This window comes from Benincasa hispida, unplaced genomic scaffold (genome assembly GCF_009727055.1).
Source record: "Benincasa hispida cultivar B227 unplaced genomic scaffold, ASM972705v1 Contig123, whole genome shotgun sequence".
Classification (NCBI taxonomy): Eukaryota; Viridiplantae; Streptophyta; class Magnoliopsida; order Cucurbitales; family Cucurbitaceae; genus Benincasa; species Benincasa hispida.
Window position 1 is genome coordinate 878,083 of NW_024063779.1, and position 23,571 is coordinate 901,653.

The 23,571-nt window shown below is 33.2% G+C and overlaps 1 protein-coding gene across 2 annotated transcripts; it reads left to right on the forward strand.

The window, feature by feature from the left end:
* Window positions 1-9,232: 9,232 nt before the first annotated feature.
* LOC120068857 (peroxisome biogenesis protein 16) lies at window positions 9,233-14,343 on the forward strand. 2 transcript variants are annotated; one of them, XM_039020501.1, is made up of 8 exons: window positions 9,233-9,876; window positions 11,859-11,916; window positions 12,583-12,799; window positions 12,898-13,202; window positions 13,286-13,554; window positions 13,685-13,752; window positions 13,848-13,909; window positions 13,986-14,343. In XM_039020501.1, the coding sequence occupies exons 1-8, from the start codon at window positions 9,808-9,810 to the stop codon at window positions 14,045-14,047; spliced, it is 1,110 nt and encodes a 369-aa protein (XP_038876429.1). In that variant the 5' UTR covers window positions 9,233-9,807; the 3' UTR covers window positions 14,048-14,343. The 2 variants fall into 2 exon arrangements, with proteins under 2 accessions (XP_038876429.1, XP_038876430.1); XM_039020502.1 differs by having other exon boundaries at window positions 9,786-9,876; window positions 11,859-11,932.
* Window positions 14,344-23,571: the final 9,228 nt, after the last annotated feature.

The window sequence follows — 23,571 nt, forward strand, 5'->3', positions numbered from 1 at the left end:
TCGTGGTGAAGAGTATATGGACTTCCAATTCCAAAACTATATGATAGAGCATGGGATTGCATCCCAACTCTCGACCCCTGGTAGCAAAATGGTGTATCAGACAGAAAGGAAAAACAAAATCTTGTTAGACATGGTTCAGTCTATGATGAGTTATGCTCATCTTCCAGACTCATTTTGGAGTTATGCAGTGGAGACTGCATGTTATATCCTAAACAATGTTTCCTCGAAAAGTGTTTCTGAAATACCTTTTGAGTTATGGAAAGGCCGTAAAGGTAGTTTACGCCACTTCAGGATTTGGGGCTGTCCGGCACATGTGCTAGCGACTAACCCAAAGAAGTTGGAACCGCGTTCCAAGGTTTGCCTCTTTGTAGGCTACCCCAAGGAAACGAGAGGAGGATACTTCTATGATCCGAGTGAGAACAAAGTGTTTATTTCCACAAATGCTATCTTCTTGGAAGAAGATTACATGAGGGATCATAAGCCACAAAGTAAGCTTGTTTTACATGAGATCTCTAGTGAGACTGAGACTACTAAGGGTTCAACAAGAGTTGTTAAACAGGCCGACAGATCAACAAGAGTTATTAAGGTCGGGACGTCTAGTCAACCAGCTCAAGAGTTGAGACTGCCTCGACGTAGTGGGATGGGTATGAATCCACCGGATTGCTACATGGGTTTGACTAAAGCCCGAAACATCATTACGAATGATGGGGTCGAGGATCCGTTGTCTTTTAAAAAAGCAATAGAGGATGCTGACAAAGATGTATGGGTTAAGGCCATGAACTAGGAAATGGAGTCTATGTACTTCAATAGCTTCTGGGAGCTTGTTGATCCCCTGATAGGGTAAGACCTATTAGGTGTAAGTGGATCTATAAGCGAAAGAGAGGTGTAGATGGAAAGGTGCAAACCTTTAAGGCTAGACTCGTGGTAAAGGGTTATACCCAAGTTGAGGGAGTTGACTATGAGGAAACTTTCTCACTTGTTGTCATGCTGAAGTCTATCAGGATTCTCCTGTCCATAGCTACATTTTATGATTATGAAATATGACAAATAGAAGTCAAGACTGCCTTTCTTAATGGTAATTTTGAGAAGACCATCTATATGACTCAACCAGAGGGGTTCGTAGTTCTAGATCAAGAGCAAAAAGTTTGCAAGCTTAATAGGTTCATTTATAGGCTGAAACAAGCATCTAGATCTTGGAACATCAGATTTGACACTGCTGTCAAGTCGTTTGGCTTTGATCAGAACGTTAATGAGCCTTGTGTTTACAAGAAGATCATTAACAGCTCAGTAGCTTTCCTAGTACTGTATGTAGATGATATCCTACTCACTGGGAATGATGTAGGGTATCTGACTGACATTAAGAAGTGGCTAGCTACCCAGTTCCAAATGAAAGATTTGGGTGAGGCACAGTATGTTCTAGGGATCCAGATTTTTCGGGATCGCAAGAACAAACGGTTATCCTTGTCTCAGGCATAGTACATCATGTTGATCAGGTACAGGATGCAGGATTCCAAGAGGGGTTTGTTACCCTTCAGGCATGAAATCGTTCTGTCTAAGGAACAATGTCCTAAGACACCTCAAGAGATTGAGGAAATGAGACGAATTCCCTATGCTTCTGCTATAAGAAGCTTGATGTATGCAATGTTGTGTACTCGACCCGACATTTGTTATGCAGTAGGGATTGTTAGTCGGTATCAGTTCAATCTAGGATTTGATCACTAGACGCAGTCAAGACAATCCTCAAGTATCTTCGGAGAATGAGGGACTACATGCTTGTGTATGGAGATAAGAATCTGATCCTTATAAGATACACGGACTCTGACTTTCAATCCGATCGAGATTCTCGCAAATCGACACCGGGGTCAGTATTTACTCTGAATGGAGGGGCTGTAGTCTAGCGAAGCATCAAGCAAGGGTGCATCGCAGACTCCACTATGGAAGTCAAATATGTAGCAGCTTGTGAAGCAACTAAAGAGGCTGCTTGGCTGAGGAAGTTCCTTTCAGATTTGGAAGTTGTTCCAAATATGGATTTGCCTAGCACTCTTTATTATGATAACAGTAGGGCTGTGGAAAATTCGAAGGAACCTTGGAGTCATCGTCAGGGTAAGCACATAGAACAAAAATATCACCTGCTCAGGGAGATTGTGCATCACGGTGATGTGATAGTTACAAAGATCATATCGGAGCACAACGTTGCTGATCTATTTACAAAGGCCCTCACGGCTAAAGTGTTCGAGGGTCACTTGAAGAGTCTGGGTCTGCGGGACATGCGACATCTTGTCTAGGACAAGTGGGAGATAATACTGGAGTATGTCCTAGTTTATTGTATATTGTACATTAGTCTCCCGAGTCATTAAAACAAGTGGGAGATTTTTGGAAATGGTGTCCTAATTCTCCCAGAGTCTCGTTGTTTTGTAAAGATACACATTGTTTAATGAATAAAATAAGTGTTATTTAATTATGGTATTTACTCATATCCAATAAATAAAGCTCATTGGTTATCTTATATGAACTTAAGCATGTATATGTGATTGGATCATGCCTTAAGTAATAACCTAAATAGGTCTGTATCATAAGGATTAAGGTGGGATACTTGATTCTGGTGACATTACGGATACGACTCCTTTGTAGAGATTTACAAATGTTGTAAACTGCTACAGATAGTAGATCCTGACTATTCATGTTGAGACGTGCGAGCGGGGGTGTCCTATACAAAGAGTTTGTATAAGACCTGGACCACGAGATGACTAGACTCTATATATAAAGTCATTGATACTAGAGACTTACATCTTACCTAAACGACCATAGGTGACACGATCTCAATCCTGAATGTTTTGGGAACTCCTGCCTTTGAGGGTGGTCCTTTGATTAGTATGGGTGAGAGTGGCCAGATTGCTAACTCAATATGCCTACCTTTTTGGGGACTTGTTTGATTTGGGAGTTGGGAACTCAATCCACAAGATGGAATTCACTCCTTTCCCGAAGCAGAAATAAGTAGAGAGATTGCTCTCTTAAGGGCTGATTCCAGGACTTGAACATAATGGACACAACTTCTCTTCAGAAGAGAAGACTCAGTCATAGTAGGACTATGACTTATGTTCATTAAAGGGATTAGTGGTACTTAATGAGACAAATGTAACTACATGGGCATAACGGTTATTGGCCCAACTGTAATTACGAGTGATCTATGAAGGGTTATCGCACTGGTGATTGGTTAAGATGGACACATAATATATCTGTGCTAAAGAGAGTTCAGCTGTCGATCTTTAGTGGAGTGTCAGACAGTTAACGGATGGTGGATCCCATGACTAAGAGTTTAGTCAGTTATTCACGTACTGTTGGAGCTTCGAGCTACAGGTCCATAAGGTCCCCTTGGTAGCTCAATGGATTCAGTTGAGGATCAGTTCTTGGTGTTGATTTGAAATGTTCAAATTGACAAGAGGTATTTTGATTATATATGATATAATCGGTATAATGTATGAGATACATCTAGTGGAGGATTGATGTAATTGAGATTTACATAAAGTACCATGGAATAGAAAAAGAACTGTAGTTTATATGTTTCATTAGATGAAATATTAAAACTATAGGTTATAAATATAGTATGATAAGTTAGTTATCATTTATATTTATAATAATATTAATTATTGGATAATTAATTCTTTTTCTTTAATAACCTATTGAGTGAGTGGTTATTTGTTTTTCATGGTAACCGTGAGATAAGGAAAATGGTTTTTTTTAATTTTAGTAACTGTTGAAAAGTTTTCATAAAAAGTTTTTTGAGATTTCTCTCGACAAGAAGGATCTCACGGAGTTGTCAAGTAAACATAGATTTATTAAACGATAGCTTAGGTGAGCTAAACAATCATGCAGTGGCAAGCTAAACGATCATATAGTATTTACTAAACGATCGCATAGCTTTTGCTAAACGATCGCTTGCCCAAAGTAAACAATCGTGTAGTGTTTGTAGGTGACAAACCGAGCTAACCAATTAGCTAAATAATCGCATAGCTTTTGCTAGACGATCACATAGCTTTAGCTAAACGATTGGGTATCGACCTATACGATAGGTCTCCACCATCTCCCACTTGCCCAGCCGTGTACACGATCGGTGTTTCCTCCTTTGTTTTCCTCATACCAAGTCCGAACAAGAGCCCACCTCTGGATTCTCACACCGAGAATACCAAAGGTAGCCTTGTTGCTGGTGTCATACTCAACTCAACTCGACACCGTCGAGGTGCTATGGAGGTCGTTCATGCTATTGTTGAGGAGTTCGTGGCCGAGGCGATCGTTAAGGACGAGCGTGAAGTGTTCATGTTGTGTTTCGGTCGTGTAGATCAATCGTTCGAGGTTGCTATTGTTCGAGCGGTCGTGCGAAAATGAGCGTGAAGACACATCTTCAAATGTTCGTAGAGTATTCTCTTTGTTCATTTGAGTTTTCATGCTGTAATTTCTATATTAATTGTATAGCCACTTGTTTCTAAACGACTGTAATATGTGATATTCATTCATAATTGTATTTGGAATAATCTTATTTTCGTTGCTCATGGAAATCTCGGATTCGATTTCCTTTATCGATAACATCATCGTTATAAAATTTTTCACATAACTCAGAAATTTCATCAAAAGCATTCCATTAAAACATATAAATAGTAAAGTCATTTAGGAAATGCTCATGCAGGGAATGGTTATTAAAACGACTCCATAATTCTCATAAATTATGTCTTCAAGACTAAGGAAAACATATTGTGAAACTTATAATAGACTCATAAAGTTTGCATAAAACCTCTTAACCTTTTAGAGACAAATCGAAAACTCATTTGTGACCAAAGCTAAATATGTATTGAAATACTTTAATGCTAGTAAAACTAGTCACTCACAGTTTGCCAACAGTGTTTTCCCCCTTTTTTCAAACCTTCTTGTTTTTTGTCTCCTTCTGGAATCCCGGACCAACTCCAACGATCAAGAACTAGGCCCTTAAACGCTTCTGAACAACAGTTGGGTGTAGGGTAGGCTTTCCCTAGGCAGTTAGGCGCATGACAGCACTTTAGGACACAAGGATTCTTTTATCAACGCATAGGCATTAAGTTGGGCGCATATTCATTAGATTCAACGTATGGCCTCTTTCTTTCAACGCATAGGCTACTCCCGAAAACCCTAAGTCTCACCAATTCTCTTCTTTTAAGTCTCATTTTGAGAGAATTTGAGTTGTGAGATGAGATGAAACCTTTCCAAGGTATTTATAGGCCTTCAGAAATGTCCTTGTCACCTTTTTTATGCCTTCAACGCATGACACCTGGTTGCATGAGAAACTTATGTGTTTGCACCATGCAAATCCCAACGTAACACCCTTAACCCCTTCTACTTGCATGAGAAGCTTAAGTGTCCTCACCGTGCATAGGTCAATGCATAGCTAACCTTGAGGTGGCATTTCAACCTTTTGCATGTCTTCACATGCACCCACCTCATCCTTGGCTTGACCAAGACTTTATTTGGTTGAGCCACACACCTCATTTTGCTGTCAATTCGACATTGTTCCCTAAATATGCTCAAGTCAACGCATAGAACCTTATATCGGCGTATGGTTGCCTCACTAGCAACTCTATATGTGTCCAACAACACCTATTATGCGTCTATATGAGGGTTCCAATTCATGGTTGCTTATGTTGGGCACATGGTTGCTTCACCAACCTCCTTAGATGTGTCCAACATCTCTTACTATGTGTCCACATAGTGTTTCCAACGCACGGTTCACTAGGTTTGGATGTATGGTTCCTTAAGTATGCTACCAACTTGTCTCTCACTCATAGCATAACTTCTTTCTTTGGCTCATAGCTAGGTTATGCGTCCAACTAGGGCAATAGTGGTTGAAAACAGAAACATGCAGCGGAAGAAAACAAAATCATTAAACATTCTAATTTCTTGATTTTGATATCAAAATAAGCATGTTCATAGAGAATTAAGAGGGTTTCAACACATACCTTTGAAGAACCTTTTGAATCTTGATCTTTAGCTGCAACTCCTTTTCCTTTGGTTGTGAACCACAACAAGGTTTTCCCAACTATTTTCTTGGAGCTTTAGATTGAGTTGTGGAACTCAGAACAAGCTTGAATTAGGGGGAAATGGAGAGAAGGTCACTGGTTTACCATAACAATGTCTTCCCTTCTTCAACCTCTAGAATTTCTCAGAAAATTTAGTAATTTGCATGGGAGTCTTTCGACTGAAGCTTATGTGATATATCCTGGAATATCATGCAATTCAATTGCATTAAATTCTGCCAGTTCCAACTCCAATTTTTGGTAGTGAGGAGCGAATAAGGTGTTTGGTTAGAAAGTGGAGATATCCCACGTTTGTTGGGTTTTTCCATTTTCCAATTTTTCAAATTTTGAATACATTTTCAAAATCAAATATCCTTTTTAGATTTTTTTAAAAAAATTATAATTAAAACTGAAAATTTATTAATCTTACAAAATTTAATTCAAAATTAATTTTTCTAATAAAATTAATTATTAATTATTAATTATTAATCAAACAATTTAATTAATTTCAATTAATTTAATATCAAATATTAAATTAATTAATCACTAATTCCAGTATCAAAAATCCCTATTCATGAAATTAATATTTAAATCATATTTAAATATTAATTGATTCTCCAATTCTATTTAATTCCAAAATTAAATGTATAATTATATCACATATAATTATTAATTCCCTTAATTCGAATTTGAACGTTTCAAATCAACTTATCATGCTATTTTAAGGCTTATCCGTTTGTGAGCTAGTAGGGGGACCTAATGAACCTATAGATCATGGGCTCCAACGATCCGAGATTAATTTATTAAACTCTTTACACTGAATTAACTCCCATTCATTAATTACCGAGTCACTCCATTAAAGCCTAGAGTTGCACTCCCCTCACTGTAGATATATTGTGTCCACTCAATATAACCATGATTAGTAAGTTAACCCTTCACAGGTTATTCGTAATAACGGCTAGGTCAAAAGACTGTTTTACCCCCAAGATTACCTCTTGTTTCTTAAGTCCCACTACCTCTTGTTCCTTAAGTTCCATTGATCCTCTAATGAACAATTGGTTTGTGACCCGATCATCAAACCGAGTCCTTCTCGGGCCAATTAGAGGGTGTGGTCCCTTGTTCAAGATCAAGAATAAGTACTTAAGGGAACAACCTCTCTACTATCCCTAAAAGTGGATAGGAGTGAATTCCATCTTGCACCTTATGTTTCCAACTATCTACCTAGTCTTACCCCTGAAATAGGAGACCTATTGAGTCGGCGCTGTTGAGCCAACCCTCACCTATGCAAATCTAAGAATAATCTTAAATAAACAAGAGTTCATAGTTAACACAGGATTAAGGTCAAGTTACCTAGGTCATCGTTTTGAAATAGCCAGTCTTAAACAGTAAACAACATTATAAAGTAAGAGTGACTTATTTCTTGATCCGATCTTGCACAAACTCATTGCACAGGATGCCCCCACTCCTCATGTCACTACATGTATGAATCATGATCACTTCGTCTATAGCACTTTACAACTTTTTGTAACAACTACAGAGTGGGCCGCGTCCAACAGTATTACCAGAATAAGGCATCCAACCTTATTCGTATACTATAGATTATTTTGAATATTTACTCGAACCTGATCCACTCTTATGTTTCCACATAAAGTAAAGTACTCATGTAATAGTCATGGATCTTTTTAGTTTATTGGATTTATTTCTAAAACGAAATAAGCAATTCATATATTCAATAACAACTTTATTGATTAACAGAATGAGTTTATTGTTTATAAATCACGAGTTTTAGGACATAAAATTCAACAAATATGGCTTCTTTGGTGTAACTCTTTCTCAAGAGGTTGTCTTGTGCTTCCATCTTGTTCGATATAGACTCAAATATGGAATCCACAAAGTCCCCTATACATCTGATCTTAACCCTGTGCATCCAACCTTCCCTTGCTTCCTTCTTCTTTGGTTTCTATCTTCTTCTCAAAGCATAGTTTCCTCCTTCAAGCTCAAGGCATAACCATGTGTCATCTTTGTCTCACTTCACCTCAAGGTATGCATCCACATGGCCATTTATGCGTCTATTCCACCATTTATGCGCTCATCACTCCAATCTTTAGGATTTCCTCAGCTATGTTATGAATTGTACTTTCTTATCTATGCTATAACTTGGTCAACTATGCTATGACCCACTTCTTTAACTACACTATGAGTTGAACTTAATCAAGATTCTCCATTCTCTCATATGCCATGAATCCAACTCTTATTCTCGTAGCATAGTTTGGACACTTAGTCAAATTTTTTACTCCAAACCACTATGCCCCTAACCCTTATAAATTTTCGCCCCTCCGATGCATAGTTTAGGTACGTAGTTAAACTTTGCCCCTTCGAGGCTTTAATTATGAGTTCTTTTTCTCTCTATTCAAGGAATCATGAGAGGGTTTGGATGTTACTCACAACTCTCCACTCAAATGGAACCCCAAAATGATAGGCATATTGAGTCGGCGAATCTAACCACTCTCATCTATACAATCAAAGAACCGCCTTTATTTGCAGGAGTTCGCAACTCACTCAAGATTAATGTCAAGTCAACTATGGTCATTCTAGTAAAATGTAAGTCTCTTTTAGTAATGATGTTAGAAAGAGAGACTAATCATTTTGTGGTCTAATCTTATACAAACTCTTCGTATAGGATATCCCGCTCACATGTTTCCAAATGAATGATCAGGATCAGATTATTTGTAAACACTTCACAACAATTGTCATAATTAGAAAGTAGATTGTATTCATAGTGTCAATAGGATAAGGTACTCAATTTTATCTATCTACTACATACCGTTCAGGTTATCATTTAAACATGATCTACCTATATGTCTCCACATACATGTTTAAGTTACATAAAATAACGTAGGATCTTAGTTTATTTGATTGAGTTAATGCACATATAAAATAACAATTATTTTATTAGTAACAATTTGTTTACAAATTATGAAAATATAAGAGAAATTTAGGACATCAATGGCAATACTAGCCACAATCTTTCATCTAGATTATTTGACCTTTTAAGTGTAAGCAAAATGAAAAAAAGAACTTTTTAAAATATCAGCCAGATTTTATTTGGGCATTCGAAAATAGTTCATAAAAAATGGAAATAAGATGCATATAAAGGAAGGAAAAAAGAACAAATAAATTTATATTTTGTAGTCCCAAGTCCCAATGTAGAAGAATTATAGATATTTGCAGTAATTTTTTTGTTCGTTCGTGAGGATATTGACGTTTACTTTAGTTTGTGTGAGAATGAGCAAGTGAAACCAAATTTGTAGAGCGATTATGGAGATTTTTCCAGATTGGGAGCGGTAATTGGGATTCGATTGTGGGTCTCATCCAAATTACATATTCCAATTTGGTTCCTCCTTTTCGATCTCAATCAAACCTTCACAGAAGAAAGAAATTGAATTGTTCTAATTGTAACCCGTCTTCCCCTCAGAATTCTAATCTTCTTTCCTCTGCCACCACCTGAAAATTCCAATTTTGCACTCGAAACTCCTCTTTCGCAAACTCGGAACCTCCCATTACCAACCCCAACACTTCCTTTATTGTTTTATTAACTTCCTTCCCATCTCCTCCTCAATAGCTTCCCAACTAAGACGGAAATTTTCTTTCGGCTGCCTATGAGGGAGTTTTCCCTCCTTGCATCCTAGGGTTTTAGTCTTTTCCAGGTGCTTGGACGATTCAAGTGTTTCTTTCTTTTCTTGCCGCTGCGTTCTGATTTTTTCAACTCATGGAAGCTTACAAGAAGTGGGTTAGGGATAACAGAGACTATCTTCACTCTTTTGAGTCTCTTGCAAATGTGAGAACTCTCTGTTTGCTCTTTTTGATTTCATCTGGGTTTTGATTTGCTTCACTTCTTTCTTCTTTAATCTCTTCATAAAGCTTTTATGACATTCTCTATTAAGTACTATTACCATCGTTTTAGGGTATTGTAGTTTTGCAACTAGTTTACTTCAATCATCATTACCTACTTCATTTTTCTGGAAATTCAAGATGGCATGTTGGCATGTATGTCATGATGTGGATTTGATTTGATTTGACTTTTTTTTTTTTTTTTTGTGACAAATAAGAGTTATTGCCAGCAGATGGTATCCTATCTACATATCTGATAGTCATGAGCATAAAGAACATTAAATTACTTTAGTCTTCTTCAATTGTTAATTCCTTGTAAATGAACTAATGAAGATGGTCAATTTTATGAGTTTTGGATGTTATTTCAGTTTTGAATTGAAAAAATTTAAGGGAAACTGCACCTAAGTGCGTTTCTTGTAATTAACATTTCTTCATTTCTATAATTATGTTCCTGTACGAACCCACGAACTTTCTTGTTAAAACAAAAACCAAATCGTCATTGAGTTTATATGGATCTTAGTTATATTTTGGATGCCCTGTAATTGATCAAATTGCTTGGTTTTGGCCTCGTTATAGTTCAAAGCAACCTATTGAAATTAACTTTCAATGAGAGAAATAGAATAGAATGGCTGAAAAGATGAATCACCTTGCTTTGTCGGACATGGAATATTCAATCGATGTTGATCTTCTCTAGAGGTTAATCATATGAGCCATTTGAAAATAGAACTGGGATGGTGGAATCTGTTCAAAGATTATGGAAATTTCAAGGTTGGATGAGTTTTCATTTGCTAATTGGGCAGGATTAAAGGAAGATCATTCAACTTGTTGGAGGATTTAACTCTTGTATGGATACATAATCCTATGATTAAACTAGGGTTCTACTAGATATTCATTCTAGGCAAATTGTGCTAAGCCAGTTAAGTTGTTTCATATTACTTCCAATCTATGTTTTTATTTCATTTATTTATTTAGTATTATTATTTTTGAACAGGAAATGAGGCTTTTCATTAATGCAATAAAAAGAGATTAATGCTCAAAATACAGTAAGCAAAATAAAGCAAATATAACCAAATGTAAACCATAGCATAACTAATCAAGAAAAGTAAAGCAAATACAGCCAAATACAACCCATAACAGAACAAATTGGCTTTGAACAGAACTCCAAATACCCACTGGATCTGAAACTATGAGAACAAACGTCCATGTGATAAGGACAAATAATGCGAGACAAGCCAAGGGAGGGAGAACCAACTCCAACTTTGACAGACGGATGGGAAAACCAGCAATCCATAAAACCAAAACCATATAAAAGGGCCAACTCGACTGGTGCATCTAGTATTTATATAAATGAAACCAAACATATAAAAGTTGATTACCATTTGTTTATGAGAAAACACAAGTCTTGATTTCTCTTTGCGACTATTGGCGAATAACTAGGAGTTATGTCCACGAAAGCTCCAAATGCAGCTCAGATGAACTATTTTCATAACTTGAGGGGAAAAGTTTGATTACTTGAGGAGGAAAGTCTAACTGATTATTTGAGTTTGTTAAGAGTAATTAATTATTCTTTATGGTGTATAGATTTCCTTTTTTAGAAGGGACTCGTTTTCTTGTATATTTATGTGTGTGTGCCCTATTTTGGTGAGCGATGAATGGATAAGAGCTTTTTTATCTTATGCTGCCTGATTAAGGCCCGATTTTTCTTTCATTCCTTCAAGCGAAAGTTGTTTTCTTAGAAAAGAAACAGTGCCATTATACAATGATGCATGATGTATTTTGTCATTTCATGTTTGTTGGACGCTACTCCGTAGTTTTTCAAAACTGTTATATTACCATGATTAAAGTCAACTGTTTGTAGATCTGAGAGTAACAATAACTGGTATAAGTGTGTGAACTTCTGCCTCTTATATGGTTCTTAATACTGTGCAGGGCCTGACGTGGCTTCTTCCAGAACGCTTTTCTGATTCAGAAATTGGACCAGAAGCAGGTTTTGTGAAACTTTGGTAACACTTGACTGCTTCTTCTTAGCTTGGAATTTGTGGTGTCCTTGGGTCCCCGTTGATGAAAATGCACGTCCTTATTTTTTTCTCAATTGCAAAAGCTATAAATTTATGGTAGCCTATATATCAAAACCCTTTTTTTTTTTACTTTGATAAAAAAAAAAATTGTATAATAAAAATCAATTTTATTCCCTAAAAATGAAAACATAGAACCGACTTTCAATTCTTTTTGACTTTAACATTGTTTAACGATCTATATATTTTGATAACTGGGGTGCAGGCCTACTTCTTGCATTATGCTCATAGCCTTCCTCATCTAATGTTTGTGGAGGTTTCACCCTCCAATTCTGATAACCAGCAAGTTTTTTTTAATATATATATATATATATATAAATAATAAGTTATTCTGTTTTCATCCTAGCCTCCTAGGGGTTTGAGCTTAGGAACTTTGAAAGGTATCTCCCGTTCTCCCTACATTCCAAGTTGGTACCAACGAATGTGTAAACTTGTAACTACTATATTGGTTGTTTTCTGCCATTTTCTTGTGAAATGAACACTGGTTACTGGCTTCTTCGTTTTAAGTTTTTTCCTTGCGCTAAGTGGATCATTTGCAACTTTCAAGCTATTATTAACTAGTTTAGGGATTTCTGCAGTTTCTGCTGCTGTAGGCATTATCACTGCAGTCAATGAACACATTATTGAAACAACTCCAACCCAGATGCATGTAAACGCAACCGTGCCATCTTCATTTCCTTATTCATTGTGCATATCTGCTCTGAAAAACTTGGAAACATTGATTGAAGTTGCTGCACAACAATATTATGGTGATGATAAACGATGGAACTTCATTGCTGTTACAGAGGCTATGAAGTAAGACACATTTGAGTGTGGGAGTGCCATCTTTGTATCTTCAGATACATTTTTGTTGTGTATTATTTGCCTTTTCATTTGTAGATGCTGGATTTCAGGGTACTATTTAGATTAGCTCTGTTCAAGAATAGTGGGTACAAGATACTTCTAGAAGGAGGTGAAACGACAAATAATGAAAGGCATCTGGAAACTTCAACCTCTCAGCACAGAGCTAATGCTTTTACAAAGCATGGTGGGCATCATGCTTCTGGTTTTTCAGGATATCTTAATGGACATAATCAATGGAATCTAGAAGGGAGGGCATTATCTGCATTAAGCAGGTTTGGGGAAAATGCTCGGATGATTTCACCACCAGCATGGTCGTACCGAGTTCAACACCAGCATGCAATATTGAATCCTCCAGGTCCCTAAGTTTGTTTGATTATGATCCCAACTTGATAGAGTTTTGTTGGGAATGTCCACTGACAATTAAATGTGCCTCTACAGCTACAATACCTGAGAGGCCTACACTCTCCACTATTTTGTCTGAGCAGGGTCATCATGGGGCTCTTTTCGTGACTGGAGAAGTACTTTTTATAACAAGACCGCTTATTTACGTTCTTCTAATCCGCAAATATGGTAGTCGGTCGTGGACTCCTTGGTTTCTTTCTCTGGCTGTGGACCTCCTTGGGACAAGCTTTCTATCATATGCTACCTCAGCATCAGCAAGTAGAAAAGGCCGAAGATCATGCCTTTCTGACTCTGAGAAGGACGAGGTTGGGTTCTCCCATTCATTATTCTTGAATTTGTCTGTCAAACAAAGTAACTTTGTTGGGTTAAAAGACGGGTGTGTAGCCTCTAAATTATCATTCCCATATTAACTTCAGCATGTTTGATTTGGTTCAGCTGAGAAGACGGAAGATGCTTTGGGCATTTTATCTCATGAGAGACCCATTCTTTGAGAGATATACAAGGTGCATATGGATGTTTCAAGATTTAAACTTTTAGCATCTCTCGTCTCCAAACTTATAATCTTGAATTAAAATCATTTTTGTTGAATTTTCTTCAGGCGAAAACTCGAAGGGGCTGAAAAAGTTTTGGAACCTGTACCTTTCGTTGGATTCCTCACAGGTTCTAAATGCATTTGAGATTGTTTTACTGTTTTAGTAAATTTATAATGTCTGATTTTGACTGTGTTGATGTGCAGCAAAAATTGTGGAGCTTATTGTTGGAGCTCAGACAAGATATACTTACATGTCAGCCTCATGAGATGGGAGGGAAATTGGAGTTTTATACTTACTGGTCCTTGAAGATTCAAAGTCCTCCCTCCTGATTTCTTCTTTCTACTCTTCATAGAAGTGTTTGGTGATGTTTCTTTTTGCATCTATCTATTTTGAATTATAATATAGTTATGTATAATTCCTGGTGAAATAAATTGTCTTTTAAGTTTGGAAATTTTGTAGTGGTAGCCTTATTTATTTATTTTCTATATTTCAAAATATGTAATTAAGTTATAGTGGACTTTGGATTATATTTAAATCACTAATTGACCCGTTCATTATCTATGTTAGTGATTTACATTTATATATATATATATATATGTTCTAGTTTTGAAAAGTTGAGAGATTAATGGGAAATGTTGGAGAAAATAAAATAGATGTGGAGGTGGAGAAGTGACATTTTAGAGAGAAATAAGAGTAATATATAACAGAAAAAAAAAAGATAAAATTTTTTAGAGAGAGAAGAGTTAGAAATAAAGAAATTTTCTAGAGAGATGACGAAGAGGAAGAAAATTAGTGTTAAAAAAACAATATTTTTAAAAACATAGGATCTGTTTTTGAAGATTATATTTCTTTTGAAACTTACTCATAATTAAGAAAAAAAAAAGGTTTCTAAAAAACAGAATATAAAAAAACGAAATTAGTTATCACACCTCTATTTATAAAAATAATAATAAATAAACAAAAAAAATTAATAATAATTAATATGTGTTCGACAAATCTTTTAAAATAGATACGAATGAGTCAATCACCCAAGTGTTTTGTTCTTAAAAGAAAATAATAATGTTGGATAAAATAAATTCTTTTAAGATTGATAAAAAGTGTTTGAACTTATTAAAAGCACTTTTTAAACATACCTTTATAACAATAAAAAAAACAGTTTGAGCAATTCTAGAACAAATCTAAAGCATTTTTAACGTCAAAAGTTGATAGCATTTCTTGGAACGATTTTTTCAAATATATAAAATATTATTTATTACCTCGAAACTTACCTTTTCTTTTCGTACTTGGTTAAAAGTTTAAATGTTACATCTACATTATAAATAAAACATATTTTATTTTTAAAAATAAAAAATTAGGTAGTTAGAGGTTTGAATTCCTCCCTTCTATATGTTCTTGAATTAAAGTAATAATAATAAATAAAATAAAATAAATTGTATATTATTTTTAAATGACATAAACATTTTAAAACCAAATTCACAACTAGAACTACTAATTTGAGCGTAACTCTATGTGTTAAAGACATTATATATCTATTTTTAAGGTGATATTCTAATTTATTTGTAATAGAAGAGTACAAGAAGAACCATTCTTCTTCTTATCATTTCTTGGTTAAATTAGCAAAAACACCCTTGAACTATGGTTGATTTCAATTATATATCCCTGAACTATTAAAAGTTTCATTTTAATCGTTAAAGTTTGATTATTTTTTTTTGGTCAAAACAACATTTGGAGGCTTTTGCCCTTTAACTTTATAGATGGAAAAATTTATCTTTACTTACGTGTTGCTTAAGTGAACAAGTCTAAAAACATACTAGAAGTATATTTAAGGGTTAGGATTAATGGAAAAAAAAAAAAAAACAAATGAACTGATATAAAATTGGGGGACACCAAATATGATTCACAATTGTCCCAGGTGTTTTTTTTTTTTTTTTTTTTTTTTTTTTTTTTCATGTAAGTAACTGCAAAATTGTATGTCTATGAATCTTAATGGCAAAAATCTATAAGGTTGCTTCGAAATAAATTTCAAACTTCAAGAATTGAAAATGAATTTTTTAATAGTTCAAGAGTATAATTGACCCAAATCCTGTAGTGTAAAGGTATTTTTGATAATTTAACTTTTTTTTTAAAAAAAAAATTAACAAAAATAAGATGAAATGATTTGAATTATTAATATCTTGTTTAGTGTAATTATATATTTTAACTAGTTGGATTATGGAGTATTGTGAATATTTATGTTTAGTAAGCAAATAGATTTGAATTAAAAAATGGTCAAAGAGACTGAGTTAGGGTTTGGCATACAGATTATATTTATTGCTAATGAAACTAGAGGAAGAAGGCAAATGGAATTAAAAACTCTGAATTATAATATGAGTTGTGAAGTGAAGTCAACGTCCACTAATTAATTATTAAAAATACAGTTAAAATAAATTTAATAACAGAGGTAGGGTAGGGCCATTGGGCAGGGTCCCCATTAGTAAAAAGAACCGACGTGGACCACACTGAAGCAGCACGTGGACCCCATTGCAAGGAGGGGCCATGCCCATTGCCCATTGTATTTTCCTACGCGTGGGGCCCTCCATTTTTCATCACTCTGATTACTGATTAGTGCTGGTGGGTCCCACCACCCGTGAGTGAATTCCCCCACCTCCTTTTTTTTTTTTTTTTTTTTTTTCCTTCTTATTTTTTAGTGGTATTTTATGACTTTTTAAATTCATGCATTTTTTCAATTCCGAGTTTTACACAAGTTGTAATTTTATTTTTTAAGAATGTCTAATATATTAGATTTATTAATTTCATAAATTCATTAGAAACAGACAAAAGGTTATATCACCCCGGCCCTATCTATATAGTCTAGTAGGTCTTGTTTTTGTTTTAACTTTACTATATGAGTGTATTAAGAAAAAAAAAATGATTGACTGCACACGTTTATAGTTGGAAGACGAATTAGAGGCTACTTAATTTAACAATTATAGAAAGAATAATAATAATAATAATAAAGAATCTAAAACTAAAAAGATGATGATGATGATGGCCTTATCTAATGGGCCCAGAGGATATGGTTGAACGGTCAGATCCAGCAATTTTGCTGGGGCCCACGGAAACACAAAGTGACGTACACAGGAAGCTTGGTAGGGTGCGTCACATGAGAGTCACCCCCACATTCCCCACCAACGAGATTCTTAGTGGGCTACGTGAAAAGCCCATCCACGTTTTGACGCCACCTCCCTACCTCCCTTTCATATCTATTTAACATTAATTTTCAATTAAATTAAATATTGTTCTTCAACTTTTCCATTTCTTTCCTCTTTTATTTCTTAGTTTTCATTTTATATATTACTATAATAAATGTTTAGCTATTACATGCCATTTACCCTTGGTTTGAATTAAAATGGGATTTAAACCCCCCGCAAAAAAAAAAAAAATCAGGACTATTTTTGTACTAATACAAGCTAGTATAAGGAAATTATGGATCTATCTTCAAATTTTAAATTTTGAATGCATGTTGAAATAAAAATATTATAGCTCACCCACACTTTATTTTGACCTTTAATGTAACGTGATGCAAAATTAGGAATAATTAGTTGAATTAGGTTGTGATATTAACAAGGACATATTAGAAAAAAAAAGGTGGAAATCCTTGAAAATGAAAATCGAACTACTTTATATTGATATTAACAAGGACATATTAGTATGTTAGTTGTATGATGTGCGTAATAACAATATAAAGTTATAATGAGGGAGGGAGGGGGCCAAAAGTGCAGTTAAAGGGAGAGGGACAATAGGAAAAAGGGGATTGTGTTTTGTGGGGGAAAACTGAAAAGGGAAGGGGGCCATGCCCTAATGCCCTAATGCCCTAATGCCATAGTGCCCTAATGCCCTAATGCCCTAATGCCTTAATGCCCTATGCCTATTTGTTGTGCAGCATAACATTAATGGCCCACTCCATTTTGTCCACTTTTACAATGCATTTAACCATTCCCCCCACCCTCCCATCTCCCTTCCCATCTTCTTTTCCCAACTTTCTTTTCTGTTTCTTCTCATAAACTTTTTTTTTTTTAGAGACTCAATTGTTATGCTATAGACTCTAGACTTAAAAGCTAATGCATAATGAGGAACATAATCTTTCTTACATGGGTGAAAATAATTTGTTAGATACTTTAGTTTGGTATCAATTGTAAATTTATAATTTTTTTTAGAAGAATTAAATTCTTGTCTTACACAATAGAGAAAAGTTACACTGGTGTGATGCTTGACCACCAACACTTCGACAATCAAGTTAGTAATCGATTAGAGAGAGAGAGCTAGAGAGTAGAGAATTGAAGAGGTTATTCGGCGTACCTCAAACGTCACAAGCTCCTTTTGATTATATAGAAATAGATTTTGTAATGGTATTTCACTAATTAACTTCTCTGGTCATTAATCAAACTATTACTATCCCTTATGAATTGTTGAATTTGTTTGATTGGTGATCCAAATATATATAAAAGTAAACACTAAGACATGATCTTTTCGTTCATAGGGTTGGCCTTCTCAAGCTCTACGATCGTCTCTATGGGTCAACCTCCATACTTAGACATTAATTTTCTCTCATGGTCAACCCTATGAGTCATGAAGTTTACAAAATTGACTTCTATAACCTCCTTCACTTCCATGATTGATTCTAAGAATTAGCCTTCATGGTTCTCGTTGATCTTATAATAGAAATTGATATTTGTGGCTCTTATAGTTGAATTCATTCATCAACCACCATATTTAACCATATAAACATTTCTCTTGAAATGATCCCTTAGATCATTACCTTCTAAGCTGAATACCTAGTCATTTTAACTACAACATAATTAATTATGTTTGTGAAAAATTATAGGTTCAAATTTGCACACTTTTATTTCAAATGTAACATTTGTTGGAAGTAGGAAATGTTAACTTACGTGTAGCAGTGTTTTATGATGTTCAAGAATAATAAAAATCTTGATTTTTCATGTAACAAATTTGAATGGTGCATATGAATGAAATATAACTAAAAAGTTGGTTTTAGGTTATTTGTGGGGAATTTTGGCTTATAGAGATGTATATTTGTAAAAGTTAGTATGTACTCTAAAAAAGTTTTCCATACGTAAATTTGTTTATATAATGATTTAAACCCTATTTGGATGGCTCTAAATTTTTAAACTTATTCTACTTTAGTTTTTCTAAAATTTTTATTTTAGACTCTGTTGGGTAACAATTTAGTTTTTTTTATTTTTGGTTTTTGAAAATTAACCCTATAAACATTATTTATGCCTCTAAATTTTTCTATCTAGTTTTTACCAATGGTTTAAAAAACCAAGTCAAATTTTGGAAACTAAAAAAATTAGTTTTTAAAAACTTATTTTTGGAATTTGGCTAAGAATTCAATCATTGTACTTAAGAAAGATGCAAATTATTATAAGAAATGAGGAGGACATAGGTTAAATTTCAAAAACCAAAACCAAAAAACGAAATGGTTACCAAACGGGATCTTAGTTTCTAAAATTTGGTTTGGTTTTTAAACCACTATTGGTAAAAAGAAGATGACAAAGGAAGAAATTTGAAAGTGGATGTGGTGTCTATAGAATTAATTTTCAAGAAAGAAAAACTAAATGGTTACCAAACGGATCTTAGTTTTTAAGATTTCAACTACTATTTTGGTCCCCAAACTTTTCAAATATCTATATTAGTTATTTTAATTATAAAAAAGATCATTGCTAAGATCCTCACTTTTATTTTAATTTTACTAAGTTAATGGTATAGCGTTTAAAGTGTATTAGCATATTAATACAAGTATCATTTTAAGAGAAATAAGCTAGAGACATACCCCTTTGATAAAACATTTCAGGGATACTAAAATAGAACAAATTTGAAATTTTAAGGGCGAAAAAAGGAAAAAAAAAAAAATAAAATGAAAAAGGATATAAATTAATTCAACTTATTAACTGAAGTTTACAGAAACTTAACCTATCAGGAGCCCTCCTTGAATGGATATGAAAATTGTGATGTACCATTGAATTTAAAGAAACTGAAGAAGGATTGGAAAGAAGATAAAGGTTATTTTTGGGAATTAATGCATACTATAACTATGTAGTTTGATGTGATTGATGAAGAGTGACCACTGACCAAGCATTAACATTGGATGCCAACATCAATATAAGATGGCCAGAAATATTATAAAAAAAAGGAGCAAAGTGTCTTTTGCGATTAACAAATCAATATATTAATCAACCACACACACATGTATAAAATAATTTTATATTATTTACTTATAAAGTTTGTGTGCTTGGTATCTGGAAAACCTATGTGCATTGCCTTTTATATTTATCTCTAAACATCAACATTCAAATCAATCAATGAATAAATAAGGTCTATTACAATTTCTTTTTCTTAATTTATAAATTTTGAGATTATTGGAACTCTTTCTAATTACATACTAAATGACATTAGAAAAAAAATATTCAAAACAAAAAATTATTATTAGACGTATAAGCAAAGCAGAACCTTGCTAATAGTTAGTATGAGATTTTCACGAGTCGAATACTATATAATGCATAGAAAGATATATTTTTTTATAATTTTTTTTTCAATAAAATAGTTAATAATTCTCTTCTACTTCATTCTCGAACTATATTTTATATTAAGAAATAAATTTTTAGGAACCATTTTTTTCGATATAAGAATCACTTAACACTAAACTTACCTAAACTTGACAAACTAAAAAAGTATCTAAAATCATAAGTACAACAAGGTAAAAGCCAATAAAAAAAATAATTCAACTAGGAATAGAAAATATCCGAGAGAGCTCTTCGAGCCAACTCATGAGCAGAAATATTTCATTCCATCCGAAAAATTATATAAAAAACCATTATTCATTAGAATTATTTTATATATAAGATACCATTCTTTTTTCTAAAATTATTTTATATATAAGGATGGTTCATTAAGACATATAAGATGTTACTGAACTTTTGGAAGCAACAAATTAAATTATATATATAATAAGACCTACAAATTTTATATGGGATTGTGGGCATATTGGACATCATAAACATCAAGATGGGATTATAATCACCCCACTTGTGAAAAATCTTGTAGCCAATTGAAATGCAAAGCACCAAATGGGAGTGTTGTTTTTTTTTTTCAACCACTTTAATTGGACTTATTTGAAAGCCTTTTATACTATATAGTTATTTACTTGGACCACCCAGAAATGTTACCTAGCTAGTGTTGTGTTAACTTGATTTCTTAGGCCAATATAGGACACATCCACATTCAATACATCATTAAACCATCATAAATACTTTGTCCAAAAAAAAAAAATCCATCATAAATACTTGTAATATAAACTACTCTATGAATTCTTAATTTAAGACATCTAAAAGATTTATATTTCTCTATAAAAAAAAAAAATTAATTAATAAACTAGTTATTCATATTAATAATAGTGTAGGACCCATAATTTATAGTCTCCAAAGTAGATCAAAAGTCACCCTTTCTTAAAGTTTCTTAAAATTCATACACGCAACTTAATTTATTTATTTTTCTTTTATATTTAACCTTCTATAAAATTTAAGAAACATGCAAAATTAATCATTCCAATTAATAATCCTGAAATTTTACCAATAATTAGTAGCTCTTTTGTATGAATTTGACGTTTGAATAACTTCTTATTCAAAGTGTAGCATTCTTAAGAGACTAAAATTACTATCAATAACGGTTGATATATTTAAATACATATCTTATGTAGTGACAGATTCATAAATTTTGTTGACAGAAGATTTTATATAATTTAGTAAAAATAAATGTAATAAATGGGGCTTAAACCTAAATTTAGAGGAATTGAAAGACAGATTTACTACTCGACTAACTAGTGGTTTTCATACTAATAATTTAAAGAGTAAAGAGGGGTCGGACTCGAGCCCCTGAATCCGTACTAAATTTGGAGAGTTTGAAAAATTTTAATTAAAATAAAAAGGTATGCATAAATACATCATTATATTGAAACCATTCCAATAAAAAATAATTTATTTATCAGAAGCTTTTCAAAAAAGAAAAAAAGAAAAGCAAAGAAAAGAAAAAGTATCTGCAGGAAAAATTCATTCCCTTGTAGTTTCTTACAAGGAATCCCTAATTCCATCTTGCAAATATATTAGGATTAGTTTTTATCATAGAAGGGCAGCAGAGTAATTTTGTTTGTTTATTGTTAAATTCTAACAATACAACTCAATGCAAACTTTGGGATATTTTAGATGTATGTGGATATTTATAATTGATAGCCTTTTTTAATTAAATTATGATATACATTTTCTTCTTTGACTAAGATTTCTTAATATATAATAATATCAATCAGATTTTCGATTATCTTTTGCTTTTGCAGTTGAATCTTCTATTTTTCATTGTTTCTACTCTTAGCCTTTTTTTAAAAATTAATTTTAAGGATAATTCAACTTATTAAAATATATATACTCAATCAAAATATTAGAGGCTTGAATTCTCACCTCCACGTCATTCTAAATTTAAAGGAAAAAAATATTTGTAAGATATAAAAACTTTTTTGAGATATATAATTCAAAATATTATAAACATAATAAAAATTAAAAGACTAGCAATATAATTGACATTTAAAACCTTAGCTAAACCTCAAATTCTAAAGGGTCGTTTGGTTGGAGGAAAAAGATGGTGGAAATAGGAATGAGTTTACAAAGTCCATGTTTGGTTGATGAGATTTGTTTATTTATCTTGGAAAAGATAATTCCTAGGTATCTTTTACCCACAAATGAAGGAATTGCATACCCATTAAGAAATGTGGATTTTTATTTCTTATACCGCTTCCTACCACGATTTTCCTTCCTTCCAGTCGTGAAATTGTATAGCATTTTGTTACGTGTAGCATTTTATAAGCCTCAGCGATCGTGTGGATAATTTAAGTGATCGTATAATATTTTGTAAACGATCGTTTGGACTTGTTTTCACAATCTCAATTTTTTTTTATCTTTGATTCCCAATAATTTTATTTTCAAACATATAATTTTTAGAAATCTTTAATTTCTAGGCATTGAGAAAACTTCAATTCAAACTGTTCCTAAATATCTTTATTTTAGATATTTGATTCTAGAAAAAAATAGTGTGGATTGGAAGTCATGCCCATCCGATATTGATCAGTTGCATCATGTAATACCAATGTGTAACGTGCTACTGGTGGACAGAAAATAAATCAGCTTATAATATTTGAGATGTATTTTATTATTACTATCTTGGGAGATTAAATCATTTCTTATTGAGAAAAAAAAAATTAAATCGTTACTCATTAAATCATTGAGAAAAAAATGAAATCAAACATGTTAAAAATGTTTTAAATCATATTTTATTTTTTTAAAATATTTATTTCTTTCTGGTCTTTAGACACTTTATACTTTGAGATCTTCTATTTAGTCCACAGTATTTGAAGAAAAAGATGGTTTACTTATTTTCATACCTTTTTTTTTTCTTTTGTAGTATGTATGCATGTAAAATGAGCCCCCAAATTGAAATACAGCTTTTTATTTTTTATTTTTCAAATATTTTGGTGATTATCACACATTGAATTTATTACCTCATATAAGATACATTTATTATAAGGGCTAATGTTGTTGTGGGTAAAAAATATAGCTAAGTATTTAACTATAACTAAGGAAATGACTCAAGAGATCAATCTTAAAGGGATCAATTCACGATATTAAATTACAAGAACCATAAAGATCAACTGCTAGAGTTCAGTCATGAAAGTTAAGAAAGGCCATA